Source organism: Nerophis lumbriciformis, linkage group LG09 (assembly GCF_033978685.3).
Source record: "Nerophis lumbriciformis linkage group LG09, RoL_Nlum_v2.1, whole genome shotgun sequence".
NCBI classification, from domain to species: Eukaryota; Metazoa; Chordata; class Actinopteri; order Syngnathiformes; family Syngnathidae; genus Nerophis; species Nerophis lumbriciformis.
This window is the reverse complement of record NC_084556.2, coordinates 53,013,165-53,026,033: the sequence shown is the minus strand read 5'-3', so window position 1 is coordinate 53,026,033 and position 12,869 is coordinate 53,013,165. Positions and strand designations below refer to the sequence as shown.

At 40.9% G+C, this 12,869-nt stretch overlaps 1 protein-coding gene across 1 annotated transcript in view; it reads right to left on the bottom strand.

Annotated features, from left to right (window-relative positions):
- The window catches only part of heatr6 (HEAT repeat containing 6), a 53,775-nt gene that overhangs the window by 12,737 nt on the left and 28,169 nt on the right, over positions 1-12,869 (bottom strand). The window contains exons 9-15 of the mRNA XM_061962883.1: positions 11,817-11,991; positions 11,542-11,748; positions 4,482-4,581; positions 3,951-4,408; positions 3,097-3,183; positions 2,897-3,031; positions 2,709-2,831 (exon numbers count right to left, since the gene is read on the bottom strand). Coding sequence (XP_061818867.1) covers positions 2,709-2,831; positions 2,897-3,031; positions 3,097-3,183; positions 3,951-4,408; positions 4,482-4,581; positions 11,542-11,748; positions 11,817-11,991 — 1,285 coding nt within the window. The remainder of the gene's footprint in view (positions 1-2,708; positions 2,832-2,896; positions 3,032-3,096; positions 3,184-3,950; positions 4,409-4,481; positions 4,582-11,541; positions 11,749-11,816; positions 11,992-12,869) is intronic.

The following is a 12,869-nucleotide window of genomic DNA, read 5'->3' as shown; positions in this document are numbered from 1 at the left end:
AGTGACTAGGATGGCGGAAGCGGGGAACGAACCTGGAACCCTCAAGTTGCTGGCACGGCCACTTTACCAACCGAGCTATACCGCCCTGTGTTACACTTGCATACTTACACTAAGTATTTTGAGTGCATTAGTGTATTACACTTGCATACTTACACTAAGTATTTTGGTTTCATAAGTGTGTTACACTTGTGTACTTACACTTAGTCTTTTGAGTGCATAAGTGTGTTATACTTGCATACTTACACTTAGTCTTTTGAGTGCATTAGTGTGTTACACTTGCATACTTGCACTTAGTATTTTGATTGCATAAGTGTGTTACACTTGTGTACTTACACTTAGTCTTTTGAGTGCATAAGTGCGTTACACTTGTGTACTTACACTTAGTCTTTCAAGTGCATAAGTGTGTCACACTTGCATACTTACACTTAGTCTTTTGAGTACATTATTGTGTTACACTTGCATTTAGTATTTTGATTGCATAAGTGTGTTACACTTGTGTACCTACACGTAATCTTTTGAGTGCATAAGTGTGTTACACGTGTGTACATACACTTAATCTTTTGAGTGCATAAGTGTGTTACACTTGTATACTTACACTTAGTCTTTTGAGTGTATTAGCGTGTTAAACTTGTCTACTTACACTAAGTATTTTGATTGCATAAGTGTGTTACACGTGTGTACATACACTTAGTCTTTTGAGTGCATAAGTGTGTTACACTTGTGTACTTACGCTTAGTCTTTTGATTGCATAAGTGTGTTCCACTTGTGTACTTACACTTAATCTTTTGAGTGCATAAGTGTGTTACACTTGCATACTTACACTTAGTCTTTTGAGTGCATTAGTGTGCTACACTTGCATACTTGCACTTCGTCTTTTGAGTGCATTATTGTGTGACACTTGCATTTAGTATTTTGAGTGCATAAGTGTGTTACACTTGTGTACCTACACGTAATCTTTTGAGTGCATAAGTGTGTTACACGTGTGTACATACACTTAATCTTTTGAGTGCATAAGTGTGTTACACTTGCATACTTACACTTAGTCTTTTGAGTGCATAAGTGTGTTACACTTGTGTACTTACACTTAGTCTTTTGTGTGCATAAGTGTATTACACTTGTGTACTTACACTAAGTATTTTGATTGCATAAGTGTGTTACACGTGTGTACATACACTTAGTCTTTTGAGTGCATAAGTGTGTTACACTTGTGTACTTACACTTAGTCTTTTGATTGCATAAGTGTGTTCCACTTGTGTACTTACACTTAATCTTTTGAGTGCATAAGTGTGTTACACTTGCATACTTACACTTAGTCTTTTGAGTGCATTAGTGTGCTACACTTGCATACTTGCACTTCGTCTTTTGAGTGCATTATTGTGTGACACTTGCATTTAGTATTTTGAGTGCATAAGTGTGTTACACTTGTGTACCTACACGTAATCTTTTGAGTGCATAAGTGTGTTACACGTGTGTACATACACTTAATCTTTTGAGTGCATAAGTGTGTTACACTTGCATACTTACACTTAGTCTTTTGAGTGCATAAGTGTGTTACACTTGTGTACTTACACTTAGTCTTTTGTGTGCATAAGTGTATTACACTTGTGTACTTACACTAAGTATTTTGATTGCATAAGTGTGTTACACTTATGTGCTTACACTAAGTATTTTGATTGCATAAGTGTGTTACATTTGTGTACTTACACATCATCTTTTGAGTGCATAAGTGTGTTACACTTGCATACTTACACTTAGTCTTTTGAGTGCATAAGTGTGTTACACTTGCAGACTTGCATTTAGTATTTTGATTGCATAAGTGTGTTACACTTGTGTACTTACACTTAGTCTTTTGATTGCATAAGTGTGTTACACTTGCATACTTACACTTAGTGTAAGTACACAAGTGTAACACACTAATACACTCAAAAGACTAAGTGTTAGTACACAAGTGTAACACACTTATGCAATCAAAAGACTAAGTGTAAGTACACAAGTGTAACACACTTATGCACTCAAAAGATTTAGTGTAAGTACACAAGTGTAACACACTAATACACTCAAAAGACTAAGTATTTTGATTTCATAAGTGTGTTCCACTTGTGTACTTACACTTAATCTTTTGAGTGCATAAGTGTGTAACACTTGCATACTTACACTTAGTGTAAGTATGCAAGTGTAACACACTAATACACTCAAAAGACTAAGTGTTAGTACACAAGTGTAACACACTTATGCAATCAAAAGACTAAGTGTAAGTACACAAGTGTAACACACTTATGCACTCAAAAGATTTAGTGTAAGTACACAAGTGTAACACACTAATACACTCAAAAGACTAAGTATTTTGATTGCATAAGTGCGTTACACTTGTGTACTTACACTTAGTCTTTCAAGTGCATAAGTGTGTTACACTTGTATACTTACACTTGACAAAGTGTAAGTATGCAAGTGTATAGTTGTGTTACACTTGCGTACTTTTAGTCTTTTGAGTGCATAAGTGCTTTACACTTGTGTACTTACACTTACTACGTAGTGGAAGGGGAGGGACTAAGTGGAGTAATTGCAATTGACCATTAGAAAGAGAGAAGGAGATTGATGATTTTGGATAAGTGCACTGCGCAGTGAGAGTATTGGATTTGGGACAGCACTAGACAACAGCGAGCACACTTAATGCTTGTTTGAGTGCACATCAGCGGACTTGTTCCCACCTCTCTCAGACAGGGGAAGAGCACGTAGACGCCCAGGGCCCTGACGGCGGCCGTCTTCACCAGGTAGTTGTCGCTGTACGTCAGGCCCAGCAGAACCGTGATGCACATCAGCTGGGTCTTGTCCTGCGAGCACAGGCGGCGGCGGTCAGGCGAGAGGGCGGGGCCAGACGGCGAAAGCGTCAACTCACGGGCAGCTGAGCGAAGGCGTGCGGCAGGATGGAGGCCAGCGTGTCGCAGGCGCTGGTCTGCAGCGTGGGATGCTGCTCGCTCTGCAGCGCCGCGTTCAGCGGGCCGCTCAGCACCTGCGTCCAGAACTGCACCACCTGTGGAGGGAAAAGGGGTTGAGAGAGGTGGCCATCAGGTTGGGAGCGCGTGCTCATCCACCTACTTGGCTCATGGGCACTCGGGAGCTCTCTGGGACGGTGCTCTCTGCTCGGTACTGCTGGATTATCCCTGATCCCAGCTCCTCCAGCAGCTGCACAAAGGAGACAACATTCACATTGTCGTGTTTCTTAACGAGCGCCGTCCAGTCAGCTGCCAATAAAGATCTGCTTCTCAGCTCAGTTGTACCACACTTGTCCACTTGGGGCAGTCATGACAACATCCCACACACTAAAGAAGCTGGAGTCATAGAGAAGATTTATATAAGACTTTGAAGGCATTCTGATAGTAGGCTGATATAGACACTTACATCATGTGTTGTCTTCATTATAACACTTATATAAGACTTTGAAGGCATTCTGATAGTAGGCTAATATAGACACTTACATCACGTGTTGCCTTCATTATAACACTTATATAGGACTTTTAAAGTCATTTTGATAGTAGGCTAATATAGACACTTACATAGTGTGTTGCCTTCATTATAACACTTATACAAGACTTTTAAAGTCATTTTGATAGTAGGCTAATATAGACACTTACATAGTGTGTTGCCTTCATTATAACACTTATATAAGACTTTTAAAGTCATTTTGATAGTAGGCTAATATAGACACATTTTACTGCAAAAGGATATCGTCTCCTTGACTACTAATAATCTGTATCGGCCCTGTATAAACCCAATGGTTGATCTCTAAGGTTGACATCTGCTTACGTTGTCGTCAGTCAGCCAGTCCAAGTGGACGTAAGCGGTTTCATTGTAGTACATTTTAACTTCTTGGGTTATTAAAAAATCCACAGCGCTCACACGGTTGTAGACAACCAGAAGGCATCCCGGCGGGCACAGAAAGGAAGTGGTACCTTCGCTCCGTGAAGCTGAATAGACGGGTCTGTCTCGGCCAGGCAGCGGGCGCCGAGCTGTCCGATCTCGCACACGCTCCCTTGGGCCAGAGAGATGTAGCCTCGCACCAGGTGGGACAGCACCTGCAGGGCCTCCAGTCGGACGGGCGACGGCTCCAAGACCGCCGCCCCGCCCCCCTCGCTGTCCGAGTGCTCGTCCCTGGGCTGGGTCACCAGCGAGGCGCACAGCGTCAGCAGCCAGGGCGGGCCGCCGTCCGCCTCCTTGGGCGTGCGGGGCGCGCGCGGCGAGGGCGCCTCCCTTTTTCGCCAGCTGAGGGCGGAGTCTTGCGGCGTGAATGAGCCGCCGCCGGCGCCGCCGCCCTCCGGCTGATGGAGGAGGAGCTGCACTTCCGGGAGAGGCGCCTGAGTGGTCACCAGGGCGCCGTAAAGCGTCAACGCCGACACGCGCACGTTGACGTCTGTCGGGACAAAACGGAGGCTTCGCTAAAGTCTCATGGCTTGGAAAAATGCTTCAATCAATCTGGAAGTGACCTCTGTGGCGAACGTAGGGACGTGTCTGCTTCCACAGCGAGCTCAGCAGGCCCGGCCTCAGACGCTGGTAGGGAGCGTTGGACACCAGGTGAGCCAAACACTGACACAAAAGGAGACACACACCTGCTTAGCTTGTTCACTAGTAGCACCGCTGCTACCAAATGGAAAAAAAAAAAAAATCATAAATATCACAATTTCATAACAAGGCAGACACGTGCACTCATGTGTATGTTCTAAGGCTGTAGCTAACGATTATTTTTCTATCGATTAATCTATAGATTATTATTTTTTCCCGATTAATCGGTTAATCTATAGATTATTTTTTTCGATTAATCTATAGATTATTTTTCCTTTTACCGATTATTTTTTTATATTTAAAACGAAGATGAAAAAATAAATGTAGGCCAGTTTTTTCAAAAGGCATGGCTTTTATTTACAAAAAAAAAAAGTATGGCCACTCAGTCAACATTGACAACAACATGACAAAATATTCTGTAACAATGTAAACATTTAAAACTTTTAACATTTAACAAAATTAAAAGTAGCTTATTTGCTTTTTAATGTGCAAATATAAAAGTAAACACCCAGTGCAAATCTTAATATTCTGCAATAGTATAAGCATTTCAAAAGTAAAAGTATTGCTTATTTTGCTTTACAATTTGCAAAAATAAAGATAAAGATCCAATACAAAAAAGTGCAAAACGGAAATATTCTGTAACAGTGTAAACATTTCAACAAAAGTAAAAGTATTGCTTATTTGCTAAAATGTGCAAAAATAAAGATAAACATCCAATACAAAAAAGTGCAAAACGAAATATTCTGCAACAGTGTAAACATTTCAACAAAAGTAAAAGTATTGCTTATTTTGCTTAATAACACAACAATGATAGTATGATTAAAGTGAAAGTTAATTGTTGGTTTGTACATAGTATATGTAACTGTTAATGTTGTAAAAGGTATTTGCACAACTAGTTAACGTTAGCGTTAAAGAGGAGCGCGTCTTTGTAAACACTGAACAGGCACGCCAAACGCGCCTCTCAGACCGAAACAGTGTTTTAGTTTATGAATTTACAACGCAGATACAAATGACACATTCATGTTTTTGTGTAATGATGACAACGTATACTCACGCGGACGATTGACTAGTTGATGGTGATGGCAAGAACGCTGTCGGGTGTTTTCTTTTCAAATGTTCGTTTATAGCCGTTGTGCATACAACAACATTATTAGCAGAGGTGGGTAGAGTAGCCAGAAATTGTACTCAAGTAAGAGTACTGTTACTTTAGAGATTTATTACTCAAGTAAAAGTAAGGAGTAGTCACCCAAATATTTACTTGAGTAAAAGTAAAAAGTATGTTGTGAAAAAACTACTCAAGTACTGAGTAACTGATGAGTAACATACACACACATATCATATATATATATATATATATATATATATATATATATATATATATATATATATATATATATATATATATACACACATATATATACATATATATATATACACACACACATATATATATATATATATATATATATATATACATACACATATATATACATACATTGATATATACAGTATATAATTTATATTTATTTATTTTGACGTTTTTGTTTACATGTTAAAGGTGTTTTAATGAATATACATGCATGTTTAACACATATAGATTCCTTTCTTTCATGAAGACAAGAATATAAGTTGGTGTATTACCTGATTCTGATGACTTGCATTGATTGTAATCAGACAGTAGTGATGATAACGTCCACGTTTTCAAATGGAGGAGAAAAAAAGTTCCTCCTTTTTGTCTAATACCACATGAAAGTGGTTGGTTTTTGGCATCTTATTTGTCCAGCTTCCATATTCGTTTTTATACACTTTACAAGAAATACATTGGCGGCAAACTCCGTAGCTTGCTAGCTTGTTTGCGATGGCTTTCGGAGACTCTTATTTTGAAAGCGCATGCGCGATGGAGCGGCACTTTTATTGTGAAGACAGGAACTGTGCAGTCAGTCTTTAGGCTTTTGACGGGATGTACGGTTGAAATAAAAAATTGTTTTTTTTCCTTCACACTTTTGATTGATTGATTGGAACTTTTATTAGTAGATTGCACAGTACAGTACACATTCCGTACGATTGACCACTAAATGGTAACACCCCAATACGTTTTCAACTTGTTTAAGTCAGGTCATGTGACCGCCTGGCTCTGTTTGATTGGTCCAACGTCACCAGTGACTGCATCTGATTGGTGGAACGGAGTGAACGTCACCAGTGACTGTATTTGTTGAAACGCAGGCACTATGAAGGTCTGTCTGACAGACCAAAACAAACAAAGCGTGCATTAACAGATCGATAAAAATTAGTAGCGAGTAGCGAGCTGAATGTAGATAAAAGTAGCGGAGTAAAAGTAGCGTTTCTTCTCTATAAATATACTCAAGTAAAAGTAAAAGTATGTTGCATTAAAACTACTCTTAGAAGTACAATTTATCCCAAAAGTTACTCAAGTAGATGTAACGGAGTAAATATAGCGCGTTACTACCCACCTCTGCATATGTTGTTCAATATTCCCTCCGACCCTCATAGTAACGAGCGTGCGGTGCAGTTTGTGTCACGTTTTAAGGCGGTGAAGAAAACATTGTCTTTTACTGACCAGTTCCCCCAACTAAGACCTTGTTTCTTCCATGTTGGAAGACTGAGCTCCGGGCCTCACTCCGCTCTGTGCACGCACAGGAGGGAGGGACACACATAGAGTGATCGGTGGCACTTCAATCACTTGTCCATTTGGTTATGGTGTAAGTTTATTTCAAACATCGTTTCTTCTCGATTACTGTAACGTATTATTTTCGGGTCTCCCTATGTCTAGCATTAAAAGATTACAGTTGGTACAAAATGCGGCTGCTAGACTTTTGACAAGAACAAGAAAGTTTGATCATATTACGCCTATACTGTATATACCTTTATATACATACTGTATATATATATACCTATACTGGCTCACCTGCACTGGCTTTCCGTGCACATACCTGCCAACTTTTGAAATCAGAAAAACCTAGTAGCCAGGGTCCCGGTAGGTCCAGGGAAAAGTCCTGGTGGGGGGTTCAGGCTTCGCCCCCCGACGCAAAATGATTATTAGCATTCAGACAGGTTAAAATGTTGCTAAAACCATCACTTTTCTATCAGTCACAGTGACTTTTCAAAACAAAAATATTACAGCAAAAATCATATGGGTTGATTGACATGTTTATTCTGTAAGCTAACTTCAATAGTTTGAAATTATTTTGACAGTTAATGCCAGTTATCCTGTCAACCTTTCACAAGACTTCAATTTGTTAATTGAAAGTATAAACAGTATAAACACTTTTTACAGTAAACAAATGGTAAAACAGTACTAAACAATTCCATTAAAATAAAATTGGTGTCATTATTAACTTTCTGTCCAAGCTTGTATAATCTACTGCCTTGTTCAATTGTAAAAAATATTCTGTGCCTAAAATTCACATTTCTATCACAATTATCATACTGTAAACATGGTAAGCTAACTTCATTAAAATTAATAGTCCTGTCAATAGCATGGAATTACAATTCAAATGTAGTTTTTTTGTAAGCCTTTCAAAAGAATTCAAAATATGAAAAATGAATGAAAATTAATTTAAGCCATCAGACACTTGAAAAGTGGCACATCACATCTCTAATGTAATCATTTGAACTTTTCAACAGAAATAGCACTGCAAAAATATTAAGGACATACTTCTGTATTTTGGTAGTTATGCTGTCAACATTTAACAAGATTTCTTCAACTTGGACTTGAAAGCATAAATAGTATAAACACTTTTAACAGTATAACAGTACTAAACAATTCCAATAGATAACATTGGTGTCATTACCTTTTTGTTTGCTCAATTATTGCCTCCGTAAATAAAACTTCGGCATTTATCACATCCAAAGAATCTGTTTGGGCGACGAAAAACGTTGAAAGTTTTCCACTTGTATCGCTAGCAACGGCATTAGACTTGTGTTTTTTTGTCCCAACGTGGTCTTTTACATCGCTAATTCCTCCGTGTCCGATCGAAAAATCTTGTCTGCACAAGGTGCAATTCGCGTAGTTTTCACCCTTTTTGGAACGGATCATTATTCCCGGATAGGCTTTTGAACATTCTTCACGGAATGACTGCAGTTTTCTTTTCGGTTTAAGACTCGTATGCGATTTTTCTCCGGCTGATTCCATGATCGTTCGCTCGTTTGGAAACAATGGCAACTGGTGCCTCGTGCTTGGCAGCGGTGCTATAAATAGCCTCGCGCATGGCATTCGGAATGGCTCGATAGGAAGTTACGGGAAGCAGTGTCGATTGTCATTGTTGTTACGCGATTTCGTGAATAAAACTTAAAAAAATATATTTTTTTTAAATTAATGAAAAACCGTATTTTTTATCACTGCAACCGTAACCCGGAATAGGTTGATGAAAACCGTACTAATTACGGGAAAACCGGAGTAGTTGGCAGGTATGTATTTGGGTTATAAATATTTTTTGCAAATCAGTAATTCTAGTCTGCAAATGATGTGTTGTTGTTGAGTGTCGGTGCTGTCTAGAGCTCGGCAGAGTAACCGTGTAATACTCTTCCATATCAGTAGGTGGCAGCAGCTAGCTAATTGCTTTATAGATGTCTGAAACAGCGGGAGACAGTGTGCAGGTAAAAAGGTGTCTAATGATTAAAGCAAAAATAAACAAAAGGTGAGTGCCCCTAAGAAAAGGCATTGAAGCTTAGGGAAGGCTATGCAGAACAAAACTAAAATTGAACTGGCTACAAAGTATTGAGTTTGAGTTTGAGTTTATAACATGATACATCACAATCTCCAGTTTCTCTTTTCAACATGTTCGAAAAGGAGTAGGAAGAAGCAGAGCTTATTTAATCCTACCCCTTTCCTTTTACATAACAGTTGCTAAAACTTTTGTTCACTTCCTGTTCTCAATTTATTCACAATATACTCCATAAGTAATCACAATAAAATAAGTAAATAAATAATAATTGGTGAAGTAAGTTACATTTCATATGTTGAGATAAGTAAGATTATTTTGTGAGTGAAAGAATGAAAGAATGGATGAGTTAAATAAATTCAGAATGTTGATCGTGGTTCTTCTTCTTTGTACTTTGTAAACACTTTAAGTTTGAAGAGTTTCTTGAAGTGGATCATATTAGTACATTGTTTGATTGCTTTGCTTAATCCATTCCATAATTTAATTCCACATACTGATATACTGAAGGTCTTAAGTGTTGTACGTGCATTAGAGATGCGCGGATAGGCAATTATTTCATCCGCAACCGCATCAGAAAGTCGTCAACCATCCGCAATCCACCCGATCTAACATTTGATCAGAACCGCATCCGCCCGCACACGCCCGTTGTTATATATCTAATATAGACGATGCAAGGCATTAGTGAGGTTATAAAGCTTTTGCCTGTTAAAGAAAGGAGACTGATCCAATGCAGCACAGACATTCGCGTGCCACGCTGTCACGACCCAGACGCACACCAGTGCGCAATCATATGGGAGCCGCGCTGAGCGCACCTCCAAGCGCGTCTCGCTGCCGGCGACGGCCGGGTATATGGGCCCGACGCTCCAGCGCCATCCATTTTCAGGGCTAGTTGATTCGGCAGGTGGGTTGTTACACACTCCCTAGCGGGTTCTGACTTCCATGGCCACCGTCCTGCTGTCTATATCAACCAGGGTGAGCCCCACCCCTTTCGTGAGCGCACTGTGCACGGAGTGACCCCTGTTACGCGCCCCCGGCAACAGGGGTGGCGGGCAGGTAAGCTGCGCGGGCGGAGCGCGCGGAGTGACCCCTGTTACGAGCCCCTGGCCACGGGGGTGGCGGGCAGGTAAGCTGCTTACCTGCTGCGCGTGACGCCGGCCCCGGTGAAGGCGGACGAGGCGGGGTGTCGGTGCGGTGGGCGCGGTGGTGACCCTGGACGTGCGTCGGGCCCTTCTCGCGGATCGCCTCAGCTACGGCTCCCGGTGGGGCCCTCTCGGGGGAAGGGGCCTCGGTCCCGGACCCCGGCGAGGCGTCCCTTCTCCGCTCTGTAAAAGTGTCCATCTCTTTTTTTTTTTCTTCTTCTGTTGTGGCATATGCTGCAGGTGCCTGCTCGTTTTTCGTATGTGGGTAACAACATTTAACTATGTATATATATTTCCCAATTGGTTTAACTGCCACCCGCCTGAATCTATTTAAAATCTAATTTTTTTTAATTTCAATCACCCGACCCGACCCGACCCGCGGATAAAATCTAATTTTTTAAAATTTCATCCGCCTGATCCGCGGACTCCGCGGTTGTGCCCGCAAACCGTGCATCTCTAACGTGCATACAAATGTTTTAAATTACATTTCTCCCTAAGATTATATTTCTCCTAAACAAAACAGAATGCTGGACGACAGCAAAGACTTACTGTGGAGCAAAGACAATGTACATCCGAACATGACATGACAATCAACAAAGTCCCCACAAAGAAGGATAAAAACAACTGAAATATTCTTGATTGCTAAAACAAAGTACATTTGGGAAATATTGCTCAAAGGAAGACATGAAACTGCTACAGGAAAATACCAAAAAAAAGAGAAAAAGCCACCAAAATAGGAGCGCAAGACAAGAAGTAAAATACTACAAACAGCAATAAACTCCAAATAAGTCAGTGTGTGATGTGACAGGTGGTGACAGTACACCTACTTTGAGATAAGAGCTATAGTGATGCATGCTTGGTTATGCTTTAAAGTCGTATCCAACAATTGCGACAACTTTTTACTGTCAACTGAGTTTAGTTTTTTTAATGATTTCTGCTCTGCATTTTTTCATCGCAAAAAATGTGCCTTGGCTCAAAAAAGGTTTTGCTCTAGTTGATCAAATTCGGATGGATTTATTTCAGGAGAAAAATGCTAATTTAAGGGTTACAATCCGTATTCACACATGTGCTACTTTCTTTTATCAATACTTAAGACGACTTCGTATTTTCAGTGACAAAATGCGACTAAAAATGCTGGCACTGTGCAGCCCCGGTCGTCTTACCTTTATGACCTGCGTGAGTGTCTGAGGAGACGTTTCCGCCATCAGAGCGAGGCTGAGGGCGCGGTGCAGCTCTCGGACGGCCGTGGCCAAAGTGAAGGAGAACGGCGTGTAGGAGGTCCGAGGCGACGCCGTGTCTTCGGCCACGGCGAGAAACTGCCGGGAGCCGTCCAGCATGGCCGACAAGGCCTGAAGAGCGCACGCCCGCACCTGCGGAGCATCAAGGGAACCCCGTCGGTGTACGCACGGACAACGAGGCGGGCGAGGGCGTCGTATACCTTTGGCGAAGGATCTTTGAGGATGATGGTGAGCAGGGTCAGAGGCGGCGCTCCTCCCACAGGAGAGTCCGGGATGAAGGAGGACCAGTAGCCGTAGAGAGTACGCTTCTCCACACATTTGACCACGGCAAGCAGACAGTGTAGCGCCCCCTGGCGGACGCGAGCGTGAGAAAGTCTGACAAAGAACATGGTCAACAATTCAATGCAGTGATTCTCAATAAGTACCTTTAGATCACAGTTGTCAAATTCAAGTCTATGGACTGGACTCTCACTATTATGTTAGATCCACTATGGACTGGACTCTCACCATTATGTTAGATCCACTATGGACTGGACTCTCACTATTATGTTAGATCCACTATGGACTGGACTCTCACTATTATGTTAGATCCACTATGGACTGGACTCTCACTATTATGTTAGATCCACTATGGACTGGACTCTCACTATTATGTTAGATCCACTATGGACTGGACTCTCACACTATTATGTTAGATCCACTATGGACTGGACTCTCACTATTATGTTAGATCCACTATGGACTGGACTCTTACTATTATGTTAGATCCACTATGGACTGGACTCTCACTATTATATTAGATCCACTATGGACTGGACTCTCACTATTATGTTAGATCCACTATGGACTGGACTCTCACTATTATATTAGATCCACTATGGACTGGACTCTCACTATTATGTTAGATCCACTATGGACTGGACTCTCACTATTATGTTAGATCCACTATGGACTGGACTCTCACTATTATGTTAGATCCACTATGGACTGGACTCTCACTATTATGTTAGATCCACTATGGACTGGACTCTCACTATTATGTTGGATCCACTATGGACTGGACTCTTACTATTATGTTAGATCCACTATGGACTGGACTCTCACTATTATATTAGATCCACTATGGACTGGACTCTCACTATTATGTTAGATCCACTATGGACTGGACTCTCACTATTATATTAGATCCACTATGGACTGGACTCTCACTATTATGTTAGATCCACTATGGACTGGACTCTCACTATTATGTT